Below are 26,426 nucleotides of genomic sequence, written 5' to 3' on the forward strand. Positions count from 1 at the left end.
CTCTAAGTCATTTCTGTTTTTCTCCATTAGGAACAGAAGTGTGAGCATTTTCAAGTTTGCAAGCACTTATCTAAGTTTGTTGCTTTGTAGGTAAAATGTGTTTTGATCATTCAGATCTTTTATCCTCTGTTTTGACTAGAACCTTATTGGTTCTATTCACAATTTATTCCCATTAAAATAGAAGATACATTGTTTACAACATACCCACTTTGAATGTGCGTCAGTATTGCTAAAAAGAGTGAATAATTTTTATACTTTTCTTAAAATATAAAAGTATGTATTTTGTGTATGTATTTTTTTTTTAAATCTCTTTTTGAGGAGAAGAACCATTTAATAAGGTCAATGCTATAAAACTTTCTTTAATTAAACTGTTAAATTTAAAGCAGACCGATCAATAACTGATTGGTCTGCTTTAAATTTAAACTGATAAATTTAAAGCAGACCGATCAATAACTGATACGTTACTATTTTATGGTTTCCATGGTGTTTTAATCACACATCTTACATGCTAGAAAGAAAAAAAGTCCTGGGGATGTGGCATTCTGGGTTTGGTTTCAACATAACTGAAATGAATTTAGATCAACTTTAAAAAGTGATTAAGAAACAGCAAGAAGCAGTTCAGCTTTAACAACAGCAGCGCTCCTGGGTCTCATTGTGGTAAAAAAGTACTTTATCATTATAAGGCTTTTTCTTTTTCATTATCATTGTATCTCACACCATAGCAATTACCACAGTCTATCCAAATTATCAGCCTCCTTGACGGAAGAAAAAGCTCTTCATCCAAAAGTCTTGATTAAGTTATTTGTTTCATCACATAGGACAAGACATTACATTGGTCTCTGGAGAGGACCAGATGAGTCAGACATATTCATCGCCGGCACCGCATACACGCTGATGTTAAGCGTGATTTCAGTGACCAGAAGACCTTTGTAAAATACTTCCAAAATGATACCTTTTTTTAAATAACACAAAATCACTTTTCCAGTGTGTTATTCACCAGTTTGTATTTGCCACTCCAGCTCATTTGCAAATGAGCTCAAGGTGCTTCCTTTGGAAGGACACACACACACGGAAGTTGGAAAATAGCCTTATGGTGCTAATGTGCTTTCCTTCCTTTTTTGCCCTTCAGCATTCATTCATCATCGTATGACTGGCTAACATCATTATTAATACCTTCTTAGCATTTTACAACAAGCTTCTGGAAGAAAGTGCATGGTGTCGGCTTGCTTGAAAATAACCTTGCTTTGCTTGTTCTACTACTCTACATTAGGGGAGAATTTCGATCGCCAGGCCAGCCTTCGGCGGTCTCTAATTTACACAGACACTCTGGTAAGACGACCGAAGAAAGTCAAAAGGAGAAAGACTATTACAGGAGTCCCTGACAGCATACAGAAGGAGCTAGGTATGGCTCATCAGAACTGTATTCTGTTGCCCCGCATTGCTACTCACCATTACTATGCTAACCTCATCGGTGGTGCTTATGAAATCGATACATTCTGATAGCCTTTTGGTACCCCAGAGGGCCAGCTTCTTTCCTGAGCGAAGCACTGGGTACAAATCTTAACATCCCATGCAGATGATTTATTCAGTTTTGTTGAGAAGGTAAGAGGAAGAGCCTATATGAAAACTATTAATTGGGATGATAGAAATTTAAGTTATGTCATCATCTCTATGTACCTTGAACAGTGGGCATTCCCACAATAAAATTTACTTTCAATTTAGAGCTTAAGTCTTCATAAAACCAAAAACTTATTCTAGGACTTCAAATTATGAAGTACAACTTCATTAGTTGTACTGACAATATTGGTGGCATTTTGTCATCAGAGACAGCAGTATAGCATAATTAGTAAATACCAGTACAGTAGAAAATAGTCACTTATGTTGGCTAGTGCTTTATTGGTACTTCGGTGAAACAATTTCATAGCTTTTTGATTCAGTATTTTTCAACCTTTGATAAAAAAAGAAAACGAAAAAAACTTTCGGCTGGTGGAGAGGGTGATTTACTTCATTATTCACTCATCTAGTTTGTTTCTGCTTATCTTTATATATGCTTTGGATAATCCTTTCCTTCTTTTCTTTCTATATTCACTTCCTCTCCCTGTTTTTTCATGGCCCATCAGGAATGTCTGCCGAGATAGCAGGGCTAAGAGCAGGGGCTCTGGTGCCAGGCTGCTTGGATTTAAATCCTATCTCTGCCAGTTACTTGCTGGGTGGCCTCAAGCTGGTTACTTCACCTCTCTGAGTCTACTTTTTCATTCAAAAAATGTGGCTGGTGATGTTACTAGGACCTACCTCATAGGGTTGTTAGAGGATTTAATGAATTTATACAGATGAAGCCCTTGGTGCCTGGTACTACTATAAACGTAATAGCTACAATTACAATTATTGTATTCAACTTAATACTACCTATCTTGAAACTTGCCTTTTTCTTTTTGGCCAACCTGTGGACTTCTTTCCTTATAATTACTTCACCTGGTCTTTTTACTTTTATTTGCTATTGAGGGCTATACTCTAGAAACTCCTAATCATTATGTCTGAACTTGCCTATTAGTCTTTTAATCAAAATGAGTTTATCCTAGCAATATTGGTATATGTTACAGCAGTTTGAGGTAGCATTTCAACTTCCAGGTGCCACAGACATCACTCCTATGTGTTTTTTCCTAACACCCTTGCCTAAATGCTTTATATTAGGGAAGGAAGTCTCACTCTTCTTCACCCCGCGTCTTCTCTCTTACTGCCATCCAATTCTACAGCATGTGGTCTCTGCCTTCCAGACTGTAACAACAACGGGACAAGAGTAGCGATGCTTTTCCTCTGCTCTAGATAGCTCCAGTAACCCCGATGACATACGGGTACGCATCTTATCCCATAACACAGGAGTTTAATCACAAACAGAGGCAAGATTGCATCCACAGATAGATAATTTTACAGGATTTCACAGGATTTCTGAAAGTTGCTTCTGGTTCATGCCCTCACATCTGCCTCCTTTAGTGGACCAGGGCTCCTGTATCCCGTTCTTTCAGACTCTATTTTTCTCTCTCCTTTAGATAACAGCTAACTAATTTGAGAAAAAATAATATGTACTAGTATGTTCAGCTGATATTAATGGGCTAAGTTTTTTTTGTTTTCTGGGTTTTTTTTTTAATTTTTTTTTTTTTTTGGCTGCGTTTGGTCTTTGTTGCTGCGTGCAGGCTTTCTCTAGTTGCGGCGAGCGGGGGCTACTCTTCGTTGCGGCGTGCAGCCTTCTCATTGCGGTGGCTTCTCTTGCTGTGGAGCACAGGCTCCAGGCACGTGGGCTTCAGTAGTTGTGGCTCGAGGGCTCAGTAGTTGTGGCGCACGGGCTTAGCTGCTCCGCGGCATATGGGATCTTCCCGGACCAGGGCTCGAACCCATGTCCTCTGCATTGGCAGGCGGATTCTTAACCACTGCGCCACCAGGGAAGTCCCAATGGGCTAAGTTTTTACAGAACTCCGGTAATATTTATATTTTAACTGATCTTCTAGGAGATGAGCCTTAACCTAAAAAAGTGACTTTAAAGACAGCTCTTTGCAAGATAACAAGGTTGATGTTTCCAGGTAGGCTACGTTTTGAGTGGCTTTCCAACCAATATGGGTAGGTTTTGGATGGCTTTGTGCAAAGAGTATAAGAATAGTTTGGCCTGAATAAAGATAGACATACACATAAGTATTCAATATGAATTATCTATCTATCTATCTATCCATCCATCCATCCATCCATCTATCTATCTATCTATATTTCCATAGCCTCAGAGTTAAGAACTTTTATCACTTTTATTACTGAACCAACCAGTATGGAGCCAGTAACTCAGTTGCCTCTTTGACCTTACTGGAAGGATCTGATCAGTTAGGTAAATCATATCTTCTGTAATTTTAATATTTTTAAAACCAATGATAGAGTCTCTAGGGCCTGCATTCATTTCTCTTTTGCCTGTAACATAGGAACACCACTAATCCTAGCGGAAAGACAATAGCTTTCCCTACATCATCTGTGTTGTGAGTGTTACCAGATGTGAGACAGTTGATGTCATTGCACAGTTGATGACATGTCCTGGATCACCGCTGGAGGTCAACTGAGACAGCTGTATCTGAGTTAGAGCTAGTTTTTTTAAAAAAAGACAATTAGACAACCACTCTAGTTTTATAGATAGGGTAGTTGGAAGGATTCATGGGTAGAGTAAGGCAAAGTAACATTTGAATACAGTAACATATTAGCAAAAAAATTAGATCTTTTCTTTGTTCGTTCATTTGGAGAAAGGTTGACCTTGCCCTTTCTTCCAATATTTTGTACTTATAAGGTGTCTGATTGGAAAGCTTTGTGCTACCTAACTAATGATTATCAAAAATAGACACTTCATGTTTTCTTTAAAAGTTAGTCATCCTTAGATATAAAGCGTAGGGAAGGATGGCTGAGTCAAACAAGTTAGATTTTTAAAGGATACGATTATCTGAAAGAAGGACATTTAATAGGAAAGATGCAACCTGTCCACTAAACACTGCCCAAGTTGTTGGGACTTTGGATTTTTAAAATCTAACCAGGGATGCTCCCAGAAGTAGAGAGTTAATTGTGCTTAATTATATGCAGCTTTTACTTCAAAATCTGTATGGCCTCGAGAGACCAGTCAATATATAAAGCTTTAAAAGCAAGGTATGATATTTTCTGTTTAAAGCATATTTATGGTATATAATGTGTTGCCTTCCATTTAAATAAAAGGCCGAAATTTCTAACTCTTTCTTTACTCTGATCTTAAACGTACATTGAATTGTATTTGAATGACCTGTTATGAGGTTTCATCTTTTAGAATCAGGTAAGATTATTTTGTTGGTATATAATGATTGTTTGGCTGCTGAATAATTTGGGTACTCCTGGAACTTATCCCAATATGGATTCCCCAAGCAGAAAAGGCCTTGTTTAAAGGAATCCCCTTCTGAATAATTTTTGCTGGTTTGTACTAAGAACATTACTTTAGACCTGACAATACATTAAACCTTAAGTAAAACTAACTTGTAGATTTCTATCATTTTTGATTACATGTGTTTTTTAAAAATTGGGCAGTCCTTGTAGTATTATATAATAAGTAAAAGAAAAAATATGTGTAATTATTTTAAAATCAGGTAAATCCCATCAAGATTTTTAGCAGCACCCGAGCAGACTATATTTGTTTGTAGTTCTATTTTTGTAATTTTTGCTGTTTAATCAAGATAACATTCATCTGTGTCCTGTAATATTGTCACACTTTTTGTACTGTGAAAATTTTGGAGGATCTCTCTTGGGAATAGAATTTTGGTGGTCCCTGTGATAAATAATATCAGAGTTGTTTTATATATATATATTAGAGGTCTTTAGAAAAGCATTGTTATTTTAATTAAAAAATAGTATTGAGCTCTAGGTGGTGAAGAAATGGCTGTAGTCCCATTTTCAGAAGCCTAGAATGGTTTCACATGCAAAATTGTTACCTGAAAGAATCAAGACTTTGTTTATGGCCCTTAAAGACATTTAAAAATCTGCCACTGACCTCATGTAAAAACTACTACAAATTTGAAAGAAAAAGATATTAACATAATAAGGTATGCTGAATGTTTGGAATTGAACTGGTGCAAACTGATACAGAACTACAAGTCAACCCCCCACCTTCTAAAATACTAAACCGCAAAAACTTGCACGTTTCTTCTTTCCTTAAAGTGGGTTTTTCTTCTGTTCCTGCCCTTTTGCCCACTTCCCCTCTTTCTGAGGGAGAACGTCACATGGGCACATGTGAGTGTGTGTGTGTGCAGTAAGTATACTTGGCAGAGGGTAGGAGGAGGAAATAGATCCTCTTTGCCAGAGATACGGGTACAAAAGTGATTCTCCATCATCACAGTGAAGGAAAGAGCTTTATGCTGGGGAGCCTTCGTTGCAGGGTAGCATCTCCTGTGCATTTGATGCAAGACCACTGCTGCCATTTTAGCATTGTGCTTTGCTCCTTGGGTGAGCTGTGCTATCCAGTCAGGGACATGTGACATATGATGGTTAATTTAAGTGAGGTAGGGAGGGAGATCTCAGGAATCCCGTCATCACCAGTGTCCTTGTCCAGGTAAACAGGGATGCCAGGTGGTCCTTGATGAGTAACAACATAGAAAGAATTATGGTTTTGCTAGTATTTTTCAAGATTTAATATGTCCTAAAGATTACTATGCATGGATTGATTTTTTTTTCTATATATACTTTGACTAAGTTCTTGGCTTCATGATTTTTTTTTTTTTTAAGCTTCTCTTCTTTCCTAGGTAGCTTGAAACCTTTACCTACACTTAAGGATTTTTCTCATCCATTTTCCTCCCTCTCTGTAAACCCTGCCTCGTGCTGCTGCTGCTTCTTTTTTTTTTAAACATACTATTCTTTCTGTTTGGTTACAAAGCTCCAAGAAATGAATAATCCTAATCTGAGGAAGTGTTCACTGGATCTGTTCCTGCTGCCTTTTCCCCACCAGAGCACAACAGATTGCTACTGAATTTTGAATGTCATCAACAGACAGATGATAATGGCTTAAGATGGATAATGAAATGTTTGAAACACAGATGGGCCTGTAAATCATTTTTCTTTTTCTTAGGATTTCCTTCTGACATAAAAAATTAATGTAATTAACTATGTTTTATACCAATATCCCTCATAAATGGTATCTCTGTAGCCCTATTGTTGAACTGCTACATTCGTCTGTCTTTGGAAAAGACAGTCATTGCTTGACGGCTGTTCTGTGCAATCACCAGGTGGGTGAAAGGCTACCTTTACGAAAAGGAGGTTATGTGAAAAGTAAACCTTCCAAGAAGCACTCAGCTTTGATCTCAAAGGGAGTACCTGAGAATCCTATATGCAGCACTTAAACTATAGGAGGATTTGAAGTATATATTAAGAGAAGTACCCAAAATTCATAATAAGGATTTTCATTTTAGGGGCTATCAGTAACTGTCAATACTTAAACTTTCTCTTAGGTGCTTACAGGAAAAAAGAAACCAGACCAAATAGAAAAGATTTTTTTCTTTTAAGTACAACAGGAGAGTCAGAAGGGGGTGAGAGATCAAGGTAATGAACTAAGATACTGATTTTTATTTTTAGGTGACAAGCCTCTTTCTGCTTTATCTCCAGCTTCGGGGGGCACTGGCCAAGATGCTGTTGGTGGCCACTCAGTGGACACCCCAGACCACTACTCTACGCTCGGAAGGCTCGATAGCTATCGATCTGCTGGGCAGCGCTCAGAAACCAGGGATTCCAGCTGTCAGACTGAGGAAGTGAAAATCCTACCACCTTCGATGAGAAGAATCAGGGCGCAGAAGGGGCAAGGCATTGCGGCCCAGATGAGTCACTTCCCAGGCTCCTCTGGGAACATGTCTGTGCTGAGTGACTCTGTGGGCGTCGTGTTCCCTTCTCGCCTCAACAGTGACGCTGGTTTCCACAGTCTCCCCCGGTCTGGAGCGAGGACAAACGTTCAGTCCCTGGAGCCACGGCTGGGTGCCCTGCGCCCTGCAGAAGACGCAGACGAAACTCTCGCCTACCAGAGGGGTCACCTGCAAGTAGACGAAGACTTCGGACATCTAGGAGCTGCCCCAGGGACTGGAACACTTTTGAGGCCCAAATCCCAGGAGCTGGGGCACTTGGAGGGTGAAAACGTAACAAGCCCGGCGTGTGTAGTCTCTCCTCACGCGACCTACTCCGCCACCCTCATCCCAAATGCCACGCTCTCCTCCTCTTCAGAGGTTATTGTGATTCACACTGCTCAGAGCTTAGGGCAGCTGGACGGTGAAATTACCAGTTCATCTTCATACACAAAGATAAAATCCAGAGACCACTTCCTCTCCCGGCAGAAAGATGGTCATCCTTCTCCCCGTGGTAACTGGACTGAGGGGCACGCCACCATTTTTTCACAGGTCTCAGACCCTCATTCGTCCAGTGCAACCACTCTGGTGTCCCTCTGCGATTCTGCGGTCTCTCTAAATACGCCCGCAAATCGGGAGAATGGGTCCCAGGCCACGGCCTATAATTGTAGAAACAACCGGAGCTTCCCGGTCCACCCCCAGGATCTGAACAGCAAGAGTGAGTCCAGTTATTCCGGAGGCAGGGGACACGGCGGCAGCGCGGAGCCCTGGGAATACAGTGCCTCGGGTAGTGGGCGTGCGTCCCCACGGAAGCCACATCTGGCAACTCCTGGTTACTCCACTCCTGTAAGTAACATGAGCAGTGGCAGTTTGGACCAGACGTCCAACAACGGTGATGCCAGGGCCGTGTATGCAGAGGACCACGATGGCTACTACACTTCTCGGCACACCAACTCTGGACACGGACCTGGGCATCTGTACAATAGCAGCGATGGCTTTGGGAACCCGAGGCACAGCGTGGTCAATATTTTTGATGGAAGAGCGCGGAAGAACCAAGGGGACCGGTCGAATTGCCGAGACAAAAACCTTTCTCGAAACATCTCTCTGAAGAAAGCGAAGAAGCCTCCCCTGCCACCCTCTCGGACAGACTCTCTGCGCAGGATTCCCAAGAAGAGCGTCCAGTCGAACGGGCAGGTGCTGAACGAGAGCCTGATCGCCTCGCTCCAGCATTCGCTGCAGCTGAAACTGCCGGGCAAGGGCGGCAGCTCTCCCTCCCAGAGCCTGTGCAGTGACTTCGAAGAGCCCTGGCTGCCCCGCTCCCGCAGCCAGAGCACAGTGAGCGCGGGCAGCAGCCTGACCTCCGCCACCACCCCCAACGTCTACGCCCTGTCCGGGGTCACACCGGCACAGAGCGACACGAGCAGCGTCAAGTCCGAGTACACAGACCCGTGGGGTTACTACATTGACTACACGGGCGTGCAGGAGGACCCGGGGAACCCAGGCGGGGCGGGTCCAGCCGGCAGCGCAGCGTTGCCCGGAAACGGGCCAGGCCGCCATCTCCCGGAGGGGTCCAGGGCCGCGGTAGCCCCGGTGGCCGATGGCGCAGTCAAACCAAAGATCACATCGCCGGAGAAGTCACACAGGGTCACTTCTCCATCCAGTGGGTATTCCAGCCAGTCGAACACACCCACAACTCTCACCCCTGTGCCTGTGTTTTTAAAGTCAGTGTCACCAGCCAATGGGAAGGGGAAGCCCAAGCCCAAGGTGCCAGAAAGGAAGTCCTCTCTGGTATCTTCGGTATCCATCTCCTCCTCGTCCACGTCGCTTTCCTCCAACACTTCTACGGAAGGCAGCGGAACTATGAAGAGGCTGGATTCGGTGCTGGCGACTCCCCTTGCTGCTCCTCCTCTCCCCTCTCTCCCATCTCCTTGTCCCAGTGACAAGTCTCCTTTCCTCCCTCCTCCCCCTCCACTGGCAGATTTCCCCGAGGGCTCGCCTCTGCCCGGCTCTCCCCTCTTCCCCTCGCCACCACCGGAAGTTCTCACTCCCTTCTGTCCCCCCACCAACGTCTTCTTTCCTCCGACACCTACAGCACTTAGCCCCTTTCTTCTGGACTCACCTGCTTCCCTGCCACCTCTACCACCTGCCTTACCCCCCTCGGTACCCCCGCCTGCCCCACCGCTTGACCCCAAATTGATGAAAGATGCCAGGCCTTCTTTCAGAAAAGCTGGCCAGCCAGAGCCCTCCCGGGAGGCCTGCAGGCAGCCTTCCACCAAGGAGGAGGGCGGTAGACCCCCCATGCCCCTGATCACCACGGAGGCGTTGCAGATGGTGCAGTTGCGGCCGGTGAGGAAGAACTCAGGAACCGAGGTAGCACTGTTCCGTGAACATGCATCTCAGGAAAAACGAACTCCGGTTGTTCCCCAGTATCATTTAAAGCCATCTGCTCTCCTGAAATCCCGAAATAGCATAAATGAAATGGAGAGTGAAAGCCAGCCTGCCTCCGCGACAAGCTCGCTCCCGACTCCTGCCAAGAGCTCGACTCAGGGTCGCCAGGACAGTGTAGCCGAGCGTGGCCTCCCGAGCCGCAGCCCGGGCCGCGCCGGGGAGGCAGAGGCCGGGCCCGGGACCGCCCCGCCCCATGAGCCACCCGGCCCGTTGCCCAGCAGGAAGCCCCCCCCTGTTTCCAAGAAGCCCAAACTGTTTCTGGTGGTGCCACCTCCGCACAGAGATTTCACGGCGGAGCCCGCAGAGAACGTGAGCAAAGCGTCGCCCAGCCCCACGAGAGGAGAGGCACGAGAGAGGTGTGCAGCCGGGGCTGGTTCCGATGAGACCGACTCTGGCATCTCGGTTCTTGCGGGAGGAGCTGCAAGATCTGAGTCCCCGGGCAGAGTGGAAGCCAATGTCCCCATGGTGCAGCCCGATGCCTCGCCAGCCCCCTCGCGGGAGGAGCCGGGCGCCGAGAGCAGTGCGGACGCCGGGGACAACGTGGAGAGCTGTTTGTCTCCGCAGGACCCAGGGCGTGAGTCTGGTTTTCTCTTGTTCCCCTCCGACCATATGCAGCCGAGGCGGACAGAGCTGGTGCACGTTCACGTTCAAGCCAGCAGTATGTGGACTCCCTGTGCTGCCTCGTACTTAGGTTACCAACTTGGCATGTCTATGAATTTTTTTTTTTTTTTTTAATCTAGATCTAAGGGTAGAGCTTACAGAAGCGCAGAAAATAGAGGGGGTGGGGTGGTTGGCAGCAGGCTGGGTATTAAATAGCAGTGAGTAATCCCCTGGAGAGCTGCAAAGAAATGTTATAACAAAATTTAAGAGAGATTCAGTCAGTTTATCTAGACTTTAACAGAAAAGCCTGAGCTTTGACTGCCATGCTTGTGTCATTTTCCCCATCTTTGTAAAATATCAAACTACAGGCCCTACTGCCTCTCCCTGTGATTCTCACGTTGTCAGAATGGTAGGGAAGCATATTTGGGAGCTTGGCTACAGACTGAAATTCAAGTCATTTGTGCATCTTGTGTCTGCCACTTGTTTCTCCATAGCTGGGGTACCGGAGGCTGACACAGCCGGTTCTTCCTCAGAGGCCTGTGACTTCTGTAAGGAAGATGGGAGTGATGAGGTGATGACCCCCAGTAGACCCCGGACCACGGAAGACCTTTTTGCAGCTATTCACAGGTATCCAAAATTTCCTTCCTCTTTTTTGCATCTACTTTATGAGTCCCCCTTTCCAAATCGTTTCTCAATGTATTTTTCTTTCTTGAGGTTTCTGCTGTCACCCAATTAGGCTTCACTAACCTGATTATTGATTTCTTAGTTTGTTTCTATATTTTTATTTGCCTTGACTCCAATTTCTGTTTTACTTTGTTCCACTGATTTTTATGATGATAATGGGGGACAGAGGCTAAACATGATGATGCCATTTGGTTGGCCCTTCTCTTATTAGCAAGAAATGCAGTGTCACTGTATTTGATTGGATATTTACAGGAGTTGGGTTAGAGTAGCCAGTGGTCCAGTCCAGGATGAGGGATGCTGTGTTCTGTGGACTTAAGATGCACAGACTCGCTGTACAGGACTTCTTCTTTCCTAACAGTGTTTGGTTTTATTGCTGTTATTATTTTCATTTTACAGAAAAACTAGGATTTTATAGTGTAATATCTTTGGCTACTTAAATGTTTCAGTAAAAGTACATCTTTTTTAAGCAGGAGCAAAAGGAATTAAACTTGCTTGTTACTATATACTGCTAGTGCCATCTGCTGGCTTAAGAAATTATTGGGTTTTAAAAAAATGTAGAGTAAAATTTTCAAAATAACTGCCTGAACTGTTGTACTTTTTACATGTGATCACCTTGAAGAGTGAATATGACTTAGCCCTAAAGTTTTATTTATTGCCTCATTTTTCTGGCTATAAACAGTTGAGTACTCCCACAACGGTGTCATTGTGAAAATGAATATGATTGTGTTCGTGCAAGGACTTTAAGCTATATGCTGTATAAACCCTTTACTTCCTTCTAAAGTTCTTTACCATAGTATTTCAGATAACTGTTATGAATGCCCCTGTACTGCCAAGGTCCCTGAATCAAGGTCCCTTTTTTTCCTCCTGAAACTATACATCCCGTAAAATCATTTGATTCTCTGTGTAAGTAACCTGTGTCAGGAGTGCTTTCCCAATTCTTGGAATTTAACTGAAAAGGCTGTTATTGCATGAGATGGAAAGCAGAGGCTGTGCAGTCCCTACCTGCGATTCCTCGTGCAGCATGTAAACATCTAATTTAGGGGGGAAAAACCCAAGCTGATGAATTGAGGTGTTTGTCAAGAATTATGTTCTTTAACTCTTGACTCCACTATTGGTATAATGTCCCAATAGACCCTAAAGACTGCCTCTCTAACATTGTCTGACGGCTCTCTGTGCTCTCATTAGAAATAAAAAGGTAGCTAGTGATCACATTATTCCTCCAAATAGGGAAATAAAAATTCCACATCCTTTGAAAGCAACTTCAGTGACATGTCTAGAGGTTTACGCTGATGTTTCTAACTCGAGTCATGCTGGACACCTAATGAGCTCTCAATGATTGTGTAACTGTTAGGAAATTCTTCCAAAGCTCAACATCTCCCGTGTGGTATGGGATGCAATTGGGTTGCTAAATATACAGGCATATATATTTAAGACAGCATCCACAGAGAAGACGTGTCGCCTGGTTGCTCTGTGCACTAAATACTTGGTCTCAGAGAGAACCCAGCTGTTGTGGGGCCACATCACCACACACTTTTCCTAACAAGATACCGAGGATCTCCTCTGTATTTTACTGTAGCAGCCTTCGTAAGGCACTAAAAGACTGTGGTTTCTCCTACCAAGGAGTTACATCTACTGCAGATGCAGAAATTGGCCAGTCTGTATTGTTCTGTGTACACGATAGAAGGAAAGACTGAGTAGGGTATGGATTACAGAGTGAGAGCAAGGATGCAGGCTAATTTTTAGTAGATGGATGGATAGATAGATAGATAGATAGATAGATAGATAGATAGATAGATAGATAGATGCAGGCTAATTTTTAGTAGATGGATGGATGGATAGATTAGATAGATAGATAGATAGATAGATAGATAGATAGATAGATAGATAGATAGATAGATGCAGGCTAATTTTTAGTAGATAGATAGATGCAGGCTAATTTTTAGTGGATGGATGGATAGATAGATAGATAGATAGATAGATGCAGGCTAATTTTTAGTAGATAGATAGATAGATGCAGGCTAATTTTTAGTAGATAGATAGATGCAGGCTAATTTTTAGTAGATGGATGGGTGGATAGATAGATAGGTAGATAGATGCAGGCTAGTTTTTAGTAGATAGATGCAGGCTAATTTTTAGTAGATGGATGAATGGATAGATTAGATAGATTAGATAGATAGATAGATAGATGCAGGCTAATTTTTACTAGACGGATAGATAGATGCAGGCTAATTTTTAGTGGATAGATGGATGTATACATAGATAGATAGATAGATAGATGCAGGCTAATTTTTAGTAGATGGATGGATGGATGGATAGATAGATAGGTAGATAGATGCAGGCTAATTTTTAGTAGATGGATAGATAGATATAGATATAGATAATATATTAGCAGACATAATAGGAAGCCATCTAAAGTCTGTGATTTTTAGGGCTTTATTTTATATCCTTCAGTACCTAAGCTAATAATCTAAAGTAAAGAATATCTAAATTGAAACACAACTTTCAAATTTTATAATGCAAATTAATTCACTTCAGATTTAAAGCCAGATGGAAAATGTAGAACACCAGTTGAGGTGTGAAGTTTTTATCTTTATTGAAGTAATTAGTTTTTAAGCCAGTGTTAATTGTTCAAGCGTTTTTTAATAGCCATTTTCCTTAGAAATACACACACACACATATTTATAGTCTGTGTGTATATATACATACATATATGCAGAGAATTCATATATTTAGTTTTAATTCTCATTTTAGTGGGCAGTTACTCTTGAGAAACAACAATACTTTTATAAATTCCCGTCTCCTGTCTTCATTCTAAATCTGCAATTAAAGGTTGTAGCTTTAATCAAGCATAGCTATGGCTTGTTATGTGGATCTCAGCACACCCTCTCCATTTAAAAGCAAAACAGAAAAGCCACATTTAAAAGCCACAAACCAATACCTACAAGAATCAGATGAGCAGAGATGTCTTTGGGAAGCAAACAGTATAAATTGTGAGGTCATGAGCTCTCCTGGAACGGTACTCCATCAGGTCCTACTTCTTGTATTAAGCCGTATGACTTCACTCTCTAGACCTCGATTACCTTCTCTGGTCAGACCAAACCACCTACGTGTTTTCCAGTTCTGAAATTCTGAGATGTTATTGTTTCTGTGGTTTTTGTCAGTGGGTCAGCAACTTAACTCCAGAGCAGTGCTCTTGTTGACAGTGGAATAGAACTGTTGAACCAAAGTACCATAGGCCAGTCTCTGCTGTCCCAAAGGGGCTGGCGCTATGTCAGCTCTGGCCACCCCCTTCAGCCTCTTAATTGGGTTTTTACCACTTCCTGTCTTCCATTTTAGTGGCTTCTTTTTGGCCAGAAGCACAAAGAGGACCCTGGGAGCACCAAGCCCAGGGCAGCCATCACGGGCCCATCCTCCCCTGTGGCTCGATGTGCAGGACAGGTAAAAACAGCACTGAATCCTGAGCTGATAGCAGGAAGGAAGAATTATATTTCCCTAAATGACACTCAAAGGTTTGTTAGGCACCTACTCTATGCCTGACACTTTACGCCTATGACTGCATTTATCTTTACTGATAAGCTCTGAACTGTCTACTGTTATTCCTCTTTTCCAGATAGGAAACAGGATCAGAAAGTTTAACCTGCCCCAGTTTAGAGAGCAAGGAAGCTTTAGCAGTGGGTGAACCCAGGTCTGTGTGACTCCAGAGGTCCTTTATCTCATTGAATCCTCACAAACCTGTGAGGTTGTTATCATCATCTGCATTTTACAAGTATGAAAAACTTGTAAATAGATGATTGACTGGTCCAGGGTCACACAGCTAGAAGTTGCTCAGATTCAACTCTTAATTTCTATGTTCAGATAGCATCCTCTCAACCTTTGCCGGTTGCATGTTCTGGAATTTTATAGCAGAAAAAGAGGTATAACCACATCTTAGTAAATGTATCAAGTTTCCTTAACAGCCAGTCCGCCTGCACTTAGCTGAGAGATTCCTCCCACACTTGAGTTGTTGATATGAAGAGACCTGCAAGGGGCCACTTGGCACATCTGCTTTACTTTCTCTAATGCATTCTCAGCAGAAGACACATTGAGCCAGGGAGATTCTTAGAGACTGAGTATAAGAAATTCCCCCAGGACAATTTTACTTTTCCTGAAGGCCCCTCCTCTTTCACATTCTACCCACATCCCTCACATTTGCTTGCTCGGCTAGTGGTTCTCTGCAGTCAGCCAACAGGATCTGATGTGGAAGGTTCACTCTTATTTTCCGGAAAATTGGATTTCTAGGAGTTGACGAATGGTCCAGTAAGAGCCAAGGAAAACTGGTTTTATGCCAAACTCTAGAATGATGGAGAATGTAAAGTTGCAGAGTTGTTCTAGAACCTAAGGTGGGGGCCTGTCTCAGTATGTGGGACATTCTAGGAGTTGGTTTATCTATTAGGCCAGTGGTCCCCAACCTTTTTGGCACCAGGGACCAGTTTCGTGGAAGACAGTTTTTCCACGGGGTGGGGTAGGGGGGGATGGCTCAGGGGGTAATGAGAGTGATGGGGAGCAACAGATGAAGCTTCGCTCGCTTGCCCGCCACTCACCTCCTGCTGTGCAGCCCAGTTCTTAACAGGCCCAGCTACCCCGCGGCCCAGGGGTTGGAGACCCCTGTATTAGGCCATTCAAGCGCCAGCACCATAAAATTCACTCAGCATCAGTCCCATATAGAAAAGTTAAGTAAGAAATGGCAGTTATTAAAAACGCTGGAAATGGTCCTATCCAAAGTAAGATAATATGATGTTTGAGATTTGTTTCAGAATAATCCAGTGAGCGTAGAAATGAAAACAGGGTGGCCGTAAGTTAATAATTATCACAGCTGGGTCATGGGCACACATAGTAATACAATGAACTATTCTTTCTGCCTGGGTGTTTGGTACTTTCCATAGTGAAAATAATAGCTGGTGACCTTAATGTGCGGTGAGAGAAGCAGGGTGGATGTGGTTGGCATCCAGTGGCCCACGAGGAATTAACCTTCATCTTAACGTTCTTAAATCTCAGGTCTAAGAGGAAAGTCCTTGGCCGTAAAGATTCCGATGATGATCACTCCCGAAACCATTCTCCCTCCCCGCCAGTGACACCCACTGGCGCTGCCCCCAGCCTGGCCTCCCAGAAGCAAGTGGGATCGATTCAGAGAAGCATCCGGAAGAGCAGCACCAGCAGTGACAACTTCAAAGCTCTGCTGCTGAAAAAAGGGAGTCGGTCAGACACCAGTGCCCGCATGTCCGCAGCCGAGATGCTCAAGAACACAGACCCCAGATTCCAGAGGTCAAGGTCGGAGCCTTCGCCAGACACCCCCGAGAGCCCATCAAGCTGCTCCCCGAGCAAGAACAGAAAGGCCCAGGACGAGTGGGCCAAGAACGAAGGCTCGATGCCTCGGAGTCTGTCCTTTTCTGGCCCCAGGTACGGCCGCAGCCGAACTCCGCCTTCCGCCGCCAGCAGCCGATACAGCGTGCGGAACCGGATCCAGAGCAGCCCCATGACCGTCATCTCAGAGGGCGAAGGGGAGGCCACGGAGTCCGTAGACAGCAGGGCTCTCCGGGCCCTGGGCGCTGCGAGGGGACGTTCGCTGGAAGCACTGGCGGGGGATGGCGGGGGTGAGGGCAGCCTGCTCTGTGCAGGGGAGCCCGCTGCCTCGCGGGGGGCGCAGGCTCCCGGCCCCATGGAGGGGCGGCCCAGCGCAGAGGGCACGGATCCATCAGAACAGCGCGGAGGTCCCCAGAGGGAAGAGAGTTAAGGGCGCGAACCTCCCAGGTGATGTGGGGAGATGTGCAGCACGTCGCTCTGGGAAGCCTGACAGGTACCCTTCCCGGCCTTGTCCCTGGATCCCGCTCAGCATCTGTGCTGTGGGCCCCGCACGGCCGGCCCCGCGGCGGAAAGGGAGGACTATTTAGGACTCACTTGGCACTTGCCCTGTGGCTTAAAAGCAAGTAGAAGCTTAACTTCTAAAAGTGCTTCCTGGGGAAGATTTTTTTTTTTTTTTTTTCCTCTAAATGCTGGGTGTGTGTGCAGGGATGTGTATGTGTGTGCATTTGGAACACTTATTATGTTAAAAAAAAATACAAGCAGCATGTACAGAAATAGGAGAGACAGCGTTAAGCTAGGTAGAGTAATGAAGCCTTCTGAGCAAGGTGGTAACTGCTTTAAAAGTATTACGTTTACGGAAATTAGTGAGTTCCAGAAGAAGGGAGAGGACCATTACTTCTGAGAAAGAGGGGGTAGATTTGCTGGTTCTGAGCGCACAGAACGGCTGGGGATGTGCACAGGTGTGCTTTCAAGGGGAGCCGTGTAGTGGTTACCCCAAAAAGTTGGTAAGGGGCTAAGTGACTCATCGGTTCAGGTACTTTTTTCTGGGGAAAAAAGGCTTTGTTTCTTTTTTGTAAAAATGACAGATACGTGGACATGGCAACGCCGTAACTCGGAGTCTGCTGCTGTGCAGCCACGGACACACAACTTCTAGCCTGGTTTGTAGAAATGTAGGTAATTTTTTAATGACTTTCCTCCTTGAGCAGCAGCTGAGACCTCCTTGGAGAGCTGAAATGACAGTGGCACATACAGAGAGGGTAACAGAGATGAGAGAAGGGGAGAGGAGTAAGTGATACACTGCTGGAATTTGTTTCCTGCTTATTAAATAAAATTATTTTTCAGAATTAAATTTTAAAACTTGCACTACAGAACTGTGGGTGGAGCCTTTCCTTTTACAACTTTTTTTTTTTTTTTAAACCAGAGTTTAAACTTCCATTTGGCAATTTCTTATCACTTGAAACGTCAACATTTGCTAACTTTTGGATATCCTTTTGGTTACACCAAAGAAAAAGTTAATGCTATTTTTCCTTGAACTGCCTGCCGTATCATGTCCTCATTTAGAAAGGTTTATCAAAACCTATTACATATTATCTTACTTTGAAGAAAATGCTGAATAGCTTTTTTTGGTCAAATAAACTGATAAAAATTGGCAGGCCTTGGCTCTTAATCAGCCCTGGGAAATGAATTTTTAGATTAAAAAGATTTTTTGCATCATTTGGTTTGTGTGTTTTTATATTTTTTACAAATAATTGAGTTCACTAATTACCTTCTAATCTTCTCTGGTTAGAATTTTAACACTTTTAGACATGGAAGAAGAGTGTGTAAAGTATTTATTTTTATGTGATATTCTTGTGACCGCTTCCAACTGCCATGTACATAGACTCCTTTATTTGTTGGTTAAATAAAATCAGAGTCTTGTCTTCTTCATCAGAAGGACTTAAGATGAGAGTACTGAGATTATTAGCCTAAATACAATGCAGCTGCCAATTATCATCTTTTTTGGTATGAAAATATCATCTAAAAGTTGGACTGCACAGGCCCAATCATCATAACGTTTATACAATAAAACATTAGGTACCCATTTTAGACACGTCTTTGAGACAAAAACAAATCTAAAGAATTGAGACTCCTTCCGTCCTCTGAAGAAAACAAAACACGTCTTTTCACACAACCAGAAATCAAGACCTGACATTTGGCCAAGAGCAAAAGGACTTTCTACCACTTGGAGCAAGTGTCTGCTACATTGGGCACAAGAATCTTTTCTCCTAAATTTTAGAAAAGTGGCATTGGCTTTTGAATATGAAATCTTTTCATAGCTACCTAAAAAGGATGAGAATGTACGTGGATATCAGAAAACAAATTTAATATATAAATCATTTATGTTGAAGGTAAGATAAGCACCCTCAAAACTAATTATAAAGCTTTTTTAAAAATCTCCATTTTTAAAGAAAAAATATATTAAGTTTTTTAATTTGCTTTGAATAAAACAATTGTAAAGTAAACATTTGAACTTTTTTTGTTCTTGCTGTTTGTACATGCATTTTTGAGTGGTGAGCTAGGTCTTCTGGTTACAGAACTGCTGAGTGCTTCGCTGGATACAAACAGAACAGCGGTGGGGGCCCAACAGAGAGGAAATAGACCATCACAGACACTGTGGGTGGTGCCGTCCAAAAGGACCTAGGGAAAAGCAACTCTAAAAGGTGACCTATGGACTTTGAATAAAATCCCAGTAAGATATCGACTGAGAGTTCAGGTGATGTGATGTGTAGAGAGATGCAAGAACTTTTCACAGCATGGTTGAAATATAGGGAGACAAGGATCTAGACTTACCCCGGAAACACACGGCATCTTCAGCTTTGCTGCTTTGTGGGGCTCGATACTGTTAATGCACCATATATATTTAAAAACTCAATGAAGACAGACTTATTGACTCTTCCCTATACCCCGAGACTTTAAAGCCCCAGGGCTAAGCTATTTCCACCTTGTTTTTCTAAGAGTTGGGAGAGAAACAAATGACCATTTGGTCTGTCGGTTGGAAGCAGCCTCAACTTTGACCTGATTTCTGCCCTCCTATTTCTGAAAAATGTTGATTGAAACCATTGCTTCTCCTGTGGGGATGAGAGCATATTTGTTTGGGGAATCACAAGGACAAGGAAAGAAAAGGAGGCGTTTCTGTTTCTCGATCTTATTTCCCATCCACCAACACCACGCCCAGCTCTGGGGGTGGGTGTCCCAGGAGGACAGGGGAAACACAGGATTAGTTTTTTGCATTAATGTGTTTTCAGCACATTAATTGAATTTGAACAATTGTTTATATTGCTGGGATGCCATCATGAAATGGGTACAATAGGATAATTTCGCAGACATTAGGATATTGTTGGGCGGGTAGGGGGAAAGGAGGGTCTTTCGAATAAAACATGGACCCGATTCTTGAGGTTCTGTAATAAGCTATTCAGTTACTATAACATAGTTTCTTTCAGTGAGCTGCCCTAAACTGCCTTCCACACAGGCCAGCCTTTATTCACAGAACAAGAACTAGAGCAATCTGTAGTCACTTATTCAGCATTGAAAAAAAGCCCTTTATTAAATACTTCTCATGTGCTAGGTAAGGAAGAGGGAGTTCTAACATAGAAAAATGTGGATGAGAGATCATTAAGGTGCTTCAAACCTGGTGAAGAAGACATACAGTGAACTGTCAGAGTAGACGAAAAGGAAGAACCCTGGGCAGACGTTGCTGCGCGCCCTCCCGCACCATGTGAGTTCCCCTTTACCAACAGAACACCTGATCAGTCAGCCAGTGCAATGGGGAACTCTGGGGAAAAGATCACTTACCTAAGGAGTCCTGTGGTGGACAGAAACAGCTAGGTCCTTTACCACTGTCCCGCTTGGTCTTCGGCAAGAGACTAGCAACGTACCAAGTAACATACTAGTACCACCCACCCCACCAGCTCCCACAATCCAAAGGGCCATGTGGCACGGTTTTGGCCAGTGAGACTGGCAACAGTCTAGGGGTTTCCAAGAGAGTTGCTTTCCTTATGTAGGTGCCATCCCCTTCCTCCTTTTATCCCTAGAATGGGTGGGAGGCTGGAGGAGGAACAGTACTCTTGCAACCTTTGAGGCACCAATAAGAACGGAAGAAGCCACATGTTGTGGAAGGCGGAGGAGAAAGGAGCCTGGTCCATTGATGACATCCAGAGTCACTGCACCAGCCGCGGGCTGTCTGCCTGCAGACCCACTGGGTAAGTCATTTGTCACCTGCTTTGCAGTTGAGTGGTACTGTTCTCAGAGGAAGAAAAGAGAGGGATTGGCTACGGTGAACCTGAGCTAAGAGTGTACGAATGAGGAGGATTTTGCCGAACAGGGGAAGTTGGCAAACAAAAGACACTCCAAACGGAGGGGATAGCATGAGCAGAGGCACAGAAGCAAAGTGTTTAGAGGAAACCAAGGAGCTAAAATAGGAAGTCTCTAGAAAAACAAAGTGGGACATGAGACTGGAAAGGTCATCTCAGGCAAGAATGTAGAGGGCCTGGGATGTCATCCCAGGTAATTTGGGTTATGTTTGTAGTACTGGGAAACAATGAAGGTTTTTAAGAAGGGGAATGTTGTGACCTGCCTTGGGTCTTAGCCTTTTCTCAAGCTACTCCCTCCCTTGGTAACTGTGTCTAATCCCATAGCGTTACATTAATGTAATATATACCCGTCACTCCTGAGTGTCTCCTGTCCTGACTTCGTCCATGAGCTCCAGTATATCAGTTGCCTACTCAGAATCTGCATTTAGAGGTGTTTTAAACTTAAATATATCCAAGCCTTTATCAATGGGCGTTACCATTCACACAGTGGCTCAGGCCCCAAGTCTAGGCTCATCCTTATGGCCTCTCTTTTCACCCCACGTCTAAACCAGAAGCAAGTCATGTCAACCATATTGCCAAAATATATCACAAATCCAATCACTTCTCACCAGTTCCACCGCCACCTCTCAGGTCCAAACTATTATCTCTTGACCAGACTACTGCAGAAGCCTCCCAACTGGTCGTCTTCCCTTTATCATGCATCTTCAACCACCCTCAATTCACCTTACAAAATCTGCTTTTAAAAACAATTCAAGCACGCCCCTGCTTGAAACGCTCCAAAGACTAGATGTTACAATTGGAATAGGCTTCTAACTTCTAGTTGTGGCCTGCAAGGCCTTTAAGATCTGCCACTATTCCCCTCACTCAAAAGGTTCACCTCATTCTTCTTTCTGTGCCCTGATAGATGCTACTTCTGGACTTAGAGCCTTTATTTTAACTATTGAAAAGAAAGGTGCCTGTATTTCTACGCTGGTTTAGGTTCCTTAGGAAGTAGACACTGTAACACATTTGAAAGAAAAAGGGAGGAAAGAGAATGGGGCAGGCAGAGCTATCACCCTGCAGTACTGATCAGTCAGCTAGGTCCTTTATCAGTGTCTTGCTTGGTCTTTTGCAAGAGGCCACCCTGAGAAAGGTGTGCCCTCAATTTCCACAGCTTAGTGAAATCACTGACCACTTATCCTGCCTGCCTTGAGAAATAGCATGGCCTCAGCTTGAAAGCTAAGATGGACCTTTTGAAGCCAATAGCTGGAGGCTGTCAGCCAAGCACACTTCTTGCAGCTGGATGGCAAGTCTTTTCTTGAGGGGGGATATAATGGCACATCTCCATGCCTGCCACACTCCACCACTTGCACTGCTTGGATCCAGTTCCCCATAAGCATGTGGAGAGCACCTCCTCCAGGGCTCTGGTGGACCTCTCTTCCTCAGGAGAGATTTAAAAAGAAGAATTTGATAGGACCAACTACAGAACCTTCCAGCAAATAGTCTCCAGGATACAAGTGTTACTCATCATCCCCCACCTCCACTCTAAATTCCTTTCACCCTCAGCTATCACCTCTGTTGGGCTTGGGGCTTTCCCGATGGTGTGAACCAAGCCCTCATTCCAGAGTGTTCTGAAATCCTGGGAGCCAGGGTGGCTGTACTTGCCTGTGGATACACAATCGGGGAAGGAGTACAAAGGGTGCCCCAAGTGGGCCCTCTAGTTCTCCACATCATGCAGCTGTAGGCTTGCCTACAGTTCAGGGTCAATTACCCCTGACAAGATGGTGACTCTCCTTGCCTGCCGGTCCCTGGATACAAAGAGACCCGAGTGCCCAGCTGGCAGCAGTAGGTTGAAGTTCAATGGAACCCTTGCTATGTTGCCAATGGAGAGTTTACACCTCTTAGAACAAGGACCTCTGGCTCTGCAGAGCCCAGAGTTGTGGGGTGGAAAGTCCTACATCCCTAGTGGTTCATTGGGAGTGATTGATGATAAGCGAGGTCACTCCTCCTTCTACCCCTTGGTTCCCAGATCCACGTGTCCTTCCTATTATAGACACAGCACCATATAGGTTCTCTGATTTAGTAAGTGTACTGTGTTTGGGAGATGGCGCCCCATCTTGGCAGGGTATTGCAGCCAACCAGGCACTAAAGCAAGTCATTCCAATATTCTATCAGGCCAGCAGCTTCTAGGTGGTGCAGTATGTCAGAGAACCAGTGGATCCTGCGGCCATGAGCTTACTCTCCCTGATTGGATGTTATGATGTGTAGATCACACATTCTGTAAATCCACGCCAGAGGATCAGAGATTTGTAAATTCCTAGACTGTGGTGCTGGGCAAGGCCCTGTGAGCAGGAAAGAAAGCTGCATACCCAGAATAGGTGTTAACCCTCGTGCCAATCAATTGCTGGCCCTGCCAGGAACGAATGCGTCTAATATACTCAACTTGGTATCAAATGACAAGTCAGGCTTCCGACAGCCTTACCAGGGTCTCAGCATTGGTATGTAGTGCTGGCAGGTTGGACATTCAGATTCAGCAGTATCTAGGTTGGCCTTGGTAAGTGGGAGTCTGTATTTTTGGGGGTCCATGCATAGCCTCCATCTTTGCCACCACGGCCACTATATTTGTGTGCCCATTGTACCAGCCCTGGGGTGGGCGCCAACAAGAGCTAATACCAACGGGCAAGGTCATTTCGTCTACTTGGTTGTTTAGTGCCTCTTCCAGTGGGTACTTTCCAGTGGGCCTTAACATACGATACGGTTTTTCAGGTTCTGTGCCTGTTCCCAGATGTCTAACCATATGCGTCTACCCGCAGACCTTGTCTCAATCCCATTCTTTTTCTTTTCGAACTCCTGACCAGTTGGCCAAGCCATTGGCCACTGCCAAGATTCCATATATATTTTAACTTTTCTCTCTCACGAAGTGAGTGACCAGGTCCATCACCAAAAATTCTGCCCTTTTTTTTTTGCAGAAAGATTGCAGAAGATTTTTTTTCTCGAAGCTTTCTTTCGATGTCACCCCTGAATGAGGGTGTAATGCAACTGCTGTCCATCTCCAGCTTGGGCCCACATAGTAAGCCAACTCACTGACAAAAAAGCAAGCTCAAGTCCCTGCCCCCCACCCGCTTCAGCCCATCTTACAGGTCCCAACAGCCATAGGGAGGGAGCAATGTGGGGGCAACCGTAATGCCATGGGGATCTGGGCCACCTGCTCATGTAGCTTGCTTGCCTGCTCCGCTCCTGCTCGTGATTGCTCCTCGAGGCATCGTTTCCATCTCACGATGGAACCGCCTAAGGTCCCACAGACCTTAGGACACGGTGGTTCTGACAGGGCCCAGCTAAGATGGGCAGCTCTGGATGTATCGTCACTTGGTGTCTCATGGGTCCATCTCTACCAGGGCCCAGTAGCACTCCAGAAGCTGCTTTTCAGAAAGCATGCGGTTCTCTCCTGCACTTAGCACAGCCTTGCTTCAGGACCCCAGGGACCTGCATTGTGATTCTCCTACTGGGTCTTATAAATTCCACACTGCAATTTTTTTCACCACTGACACCTCCAGTACCCTAGGGTCTGCCAGATTACATGGTCCAAGTTGCTGATTCCTTCATATCTACCACTTCTGGATCTGTTTTTAGTGATTGATTCCCCCCTAATTATGGGTCATATTTTTCCGTTTCTTTGCATATTTTTCTAGTAATTTTTTTATTGGATGGTGGGAACTGTGAATGTTAGGTTGCTTGTTGACAGATTTTACTGTATTCCTTTAAATAGTATTAGGCTTTATTCTGGTGCACAGCCAAGTCTTTTGGAATTAGTTTGATCCTTTCAAGGCTTTTAAGCTTTGTTAGGGGAGCTCGAGAGAAGCCTTTGGTTTAGAGACAATTTAACCTCACTACGAACACCATACCCTTTTGAAAACTCTACCTGATGCCCCATGCATTATGAGTTATTTCCACTCTTGCTAGTGGGAACAAAAGCTATTCCCAGCCCCAAATGTGATCTGTGACTCATTTGTTCTACTGCTTTCCAGTTGTTCATTTCTTGGCAGGGACAGTTTCTTCTTACACCTTCACAGATTAGTGCTCAGCCAAGACTTAGAGGGACTCGCTGCGGATCTACAGAGCGCTCTGTGTGTGTGTGTTCCTCCTCTCCTTTATTCAGCCCAACAAATCCTAGCCACCTTGGCGTCCCATAACACTGGTCCCTGTCTCCTCAACTCAGAGAGACCACTGGCCTCTGTTTGGCTTCCTCCCCCCTCCCCGCTTTGCTGCCTGGAAACTATACCTCCAAGCCATAAGCTTGAACACTCACTGGACTTCCCTTTCTTCCTCTTCTCTCAGAGATCACAGTGGTGTACTATGGACTTTCCACGTCTGGCTCCTGTTTCACCATCATGGCCAGAAATGGATGTTCATCTGGGGAGCTTTAAAGAGCATTGCTCAAGGGAGTACTGTTTTTACTTACCACCCTGGTTGAGGGAAAAGGGGTTTAGAGACTTACACTCTTACTTCACAGGTCAAGGAATCAGTGTGGGTTTATCCTACCTGCCAAGTACGTCAGTCTTAATTATATATCCAGGGATTGGAGAAATAACAATGAGGGTTTGCAGACCCAGTGGACCCACTATAAGCCAAACTTTGACTAGTACTCCATTTATTTTCTAACGTTCACATGCTCCCACTTTGAAATGGGAAGGGGAACTATGATGACACTTTGAGTTTCTGGGTATCAAATGTCAATTTGAATCCCGGCGTATCTGGATATTTTTCTCTCTCCAATGTGTAGCCACCTGAGTAAATGGCCATAGGACCTTTTGGAAAAATACTAGGGGAATCATTACTGTATACACTGAACTATTGCAGTGACCATTCCCCTAAGGGCCCAGTCATTTCTTCAGTCAATGGGTTTTGAGTCTGGAAACTGGGCAAGGGATCACAGTTTTGTGGGGTTTTTTTGGAGGTTACCTTTTGGGGGGGGGGAGGTGATCTCAACCCCCTGCTTATCCATCCTTGATCTCTTTTGATTATATATAAAGAATTACCCTTATTGGTTACCCTCTCTATTTTGCCCCTAGGGATGCCATGTTCTATTAACTACCTCCGTAAGACTTCACAGGTCAGGCCCCCTTGGCTGCCATTTTGACCTTGGTGTTTAATATAATTTACGCACCCTTACTTTCGTGGTTAGCACTGCTGCCTGGGCTCTGCAAAGTCTCGTCATCACCCACATTGCTCTCAGCAAGCCAAGTTCCACCCCAGCCTTTCCAGCCAGCCCAGCCTGCAGAGGAGATCGATGCTCACACCTCTCTCACCAGTGCATTCCCACTGGCCTTGGTAAATGATGCTCCTCTGGGCCTTCTCGTGGAACACAATGTCTATGGACTGAATTGTGCCCACCCCAGATTTATATGTTGAAGCCCTAGCACCCAAGGTGATGGTATTTGGAGATGGGCCTTTGGGAGATAATTAGGTTTAGGTGAGGTCATGAGAGTGGAGTCCCCAAGGTAGGATTAGTGTCCTTACGAGAAGAGAAAAGAGACCAGAGCTTCCCTTCCCTCTCCATCACGTGAGGATACAGGAAGAAGATGGCTATTTACAAGCCAGGGAGTGGGCCCTCACCAGGCACTGATTTGGCCAGCACCTTGATCTTGGAATTCCCAGCCTTCCG

General features: G+C 44.5%; 1 protein-coding gene across 5 annotated transcripts in view; it reads left to right on the forward strand.

The window, feature by feature from the left end:
- NHSL1 (NHS like 1) overlaps positions 1 to 18,917 on the forward strand; it is a 239,398-nt gene extending 220,481 nt beyond the window's left edge. For 3 of the 5 annotated variants that reach the window (XM_036871759.1, XM_036871763.1, XM_036871760.1), the window contains 5 exons: positions 1,271 to 1,402; positions 7,138 to 10,386; positions 10,907 to 11,039; positions 14,433 to 14,534; positions 16,131 to 18,917. In XM_036871759.1, coding sequence (XP_036727654.1) covers positions 1,271 to 1,402; positions 7,138 to 10,386; positions 10,907 to 11,039; positions 14,433 to 14,534; positions 16,131 to 16,866 — 4,352 coding nt within the window. In that variant the 3' untranslated portion in view covers positions 16,867 to 18,917. The remainder of the gene's footprint in view (positions 1 to 1,270; positions 1,403 to 7,137; positions 10,387 to 10,906; positions 11,040 to 14,432; positions 14,535 to 16,130) is intronic. The other 2 variants (XM_036871762.1, XM_036871761.1) reach the window with 2 other exon arrangements.
- The last annotated feature ends 7,509 nt before the right edge of the window (positions 18,918 to 26,426 follow it).

This window comes from Balaenoptera musculus, chromosome 12, assembly GCF_009873245.2.
Source record: "Balaenoptera musculus isolate JJ_BM4_2016_0621 chromosome 12, mBalMus1.pri.v3, whole genome shotgun sequence".
NCBI classification, from domain to species: Eukaryota; Metazoa; Chordata; class Mammalia; order Artiodactyla; family Balaenopteridae; genus Balaenoptera; species Balaenoptera musculus.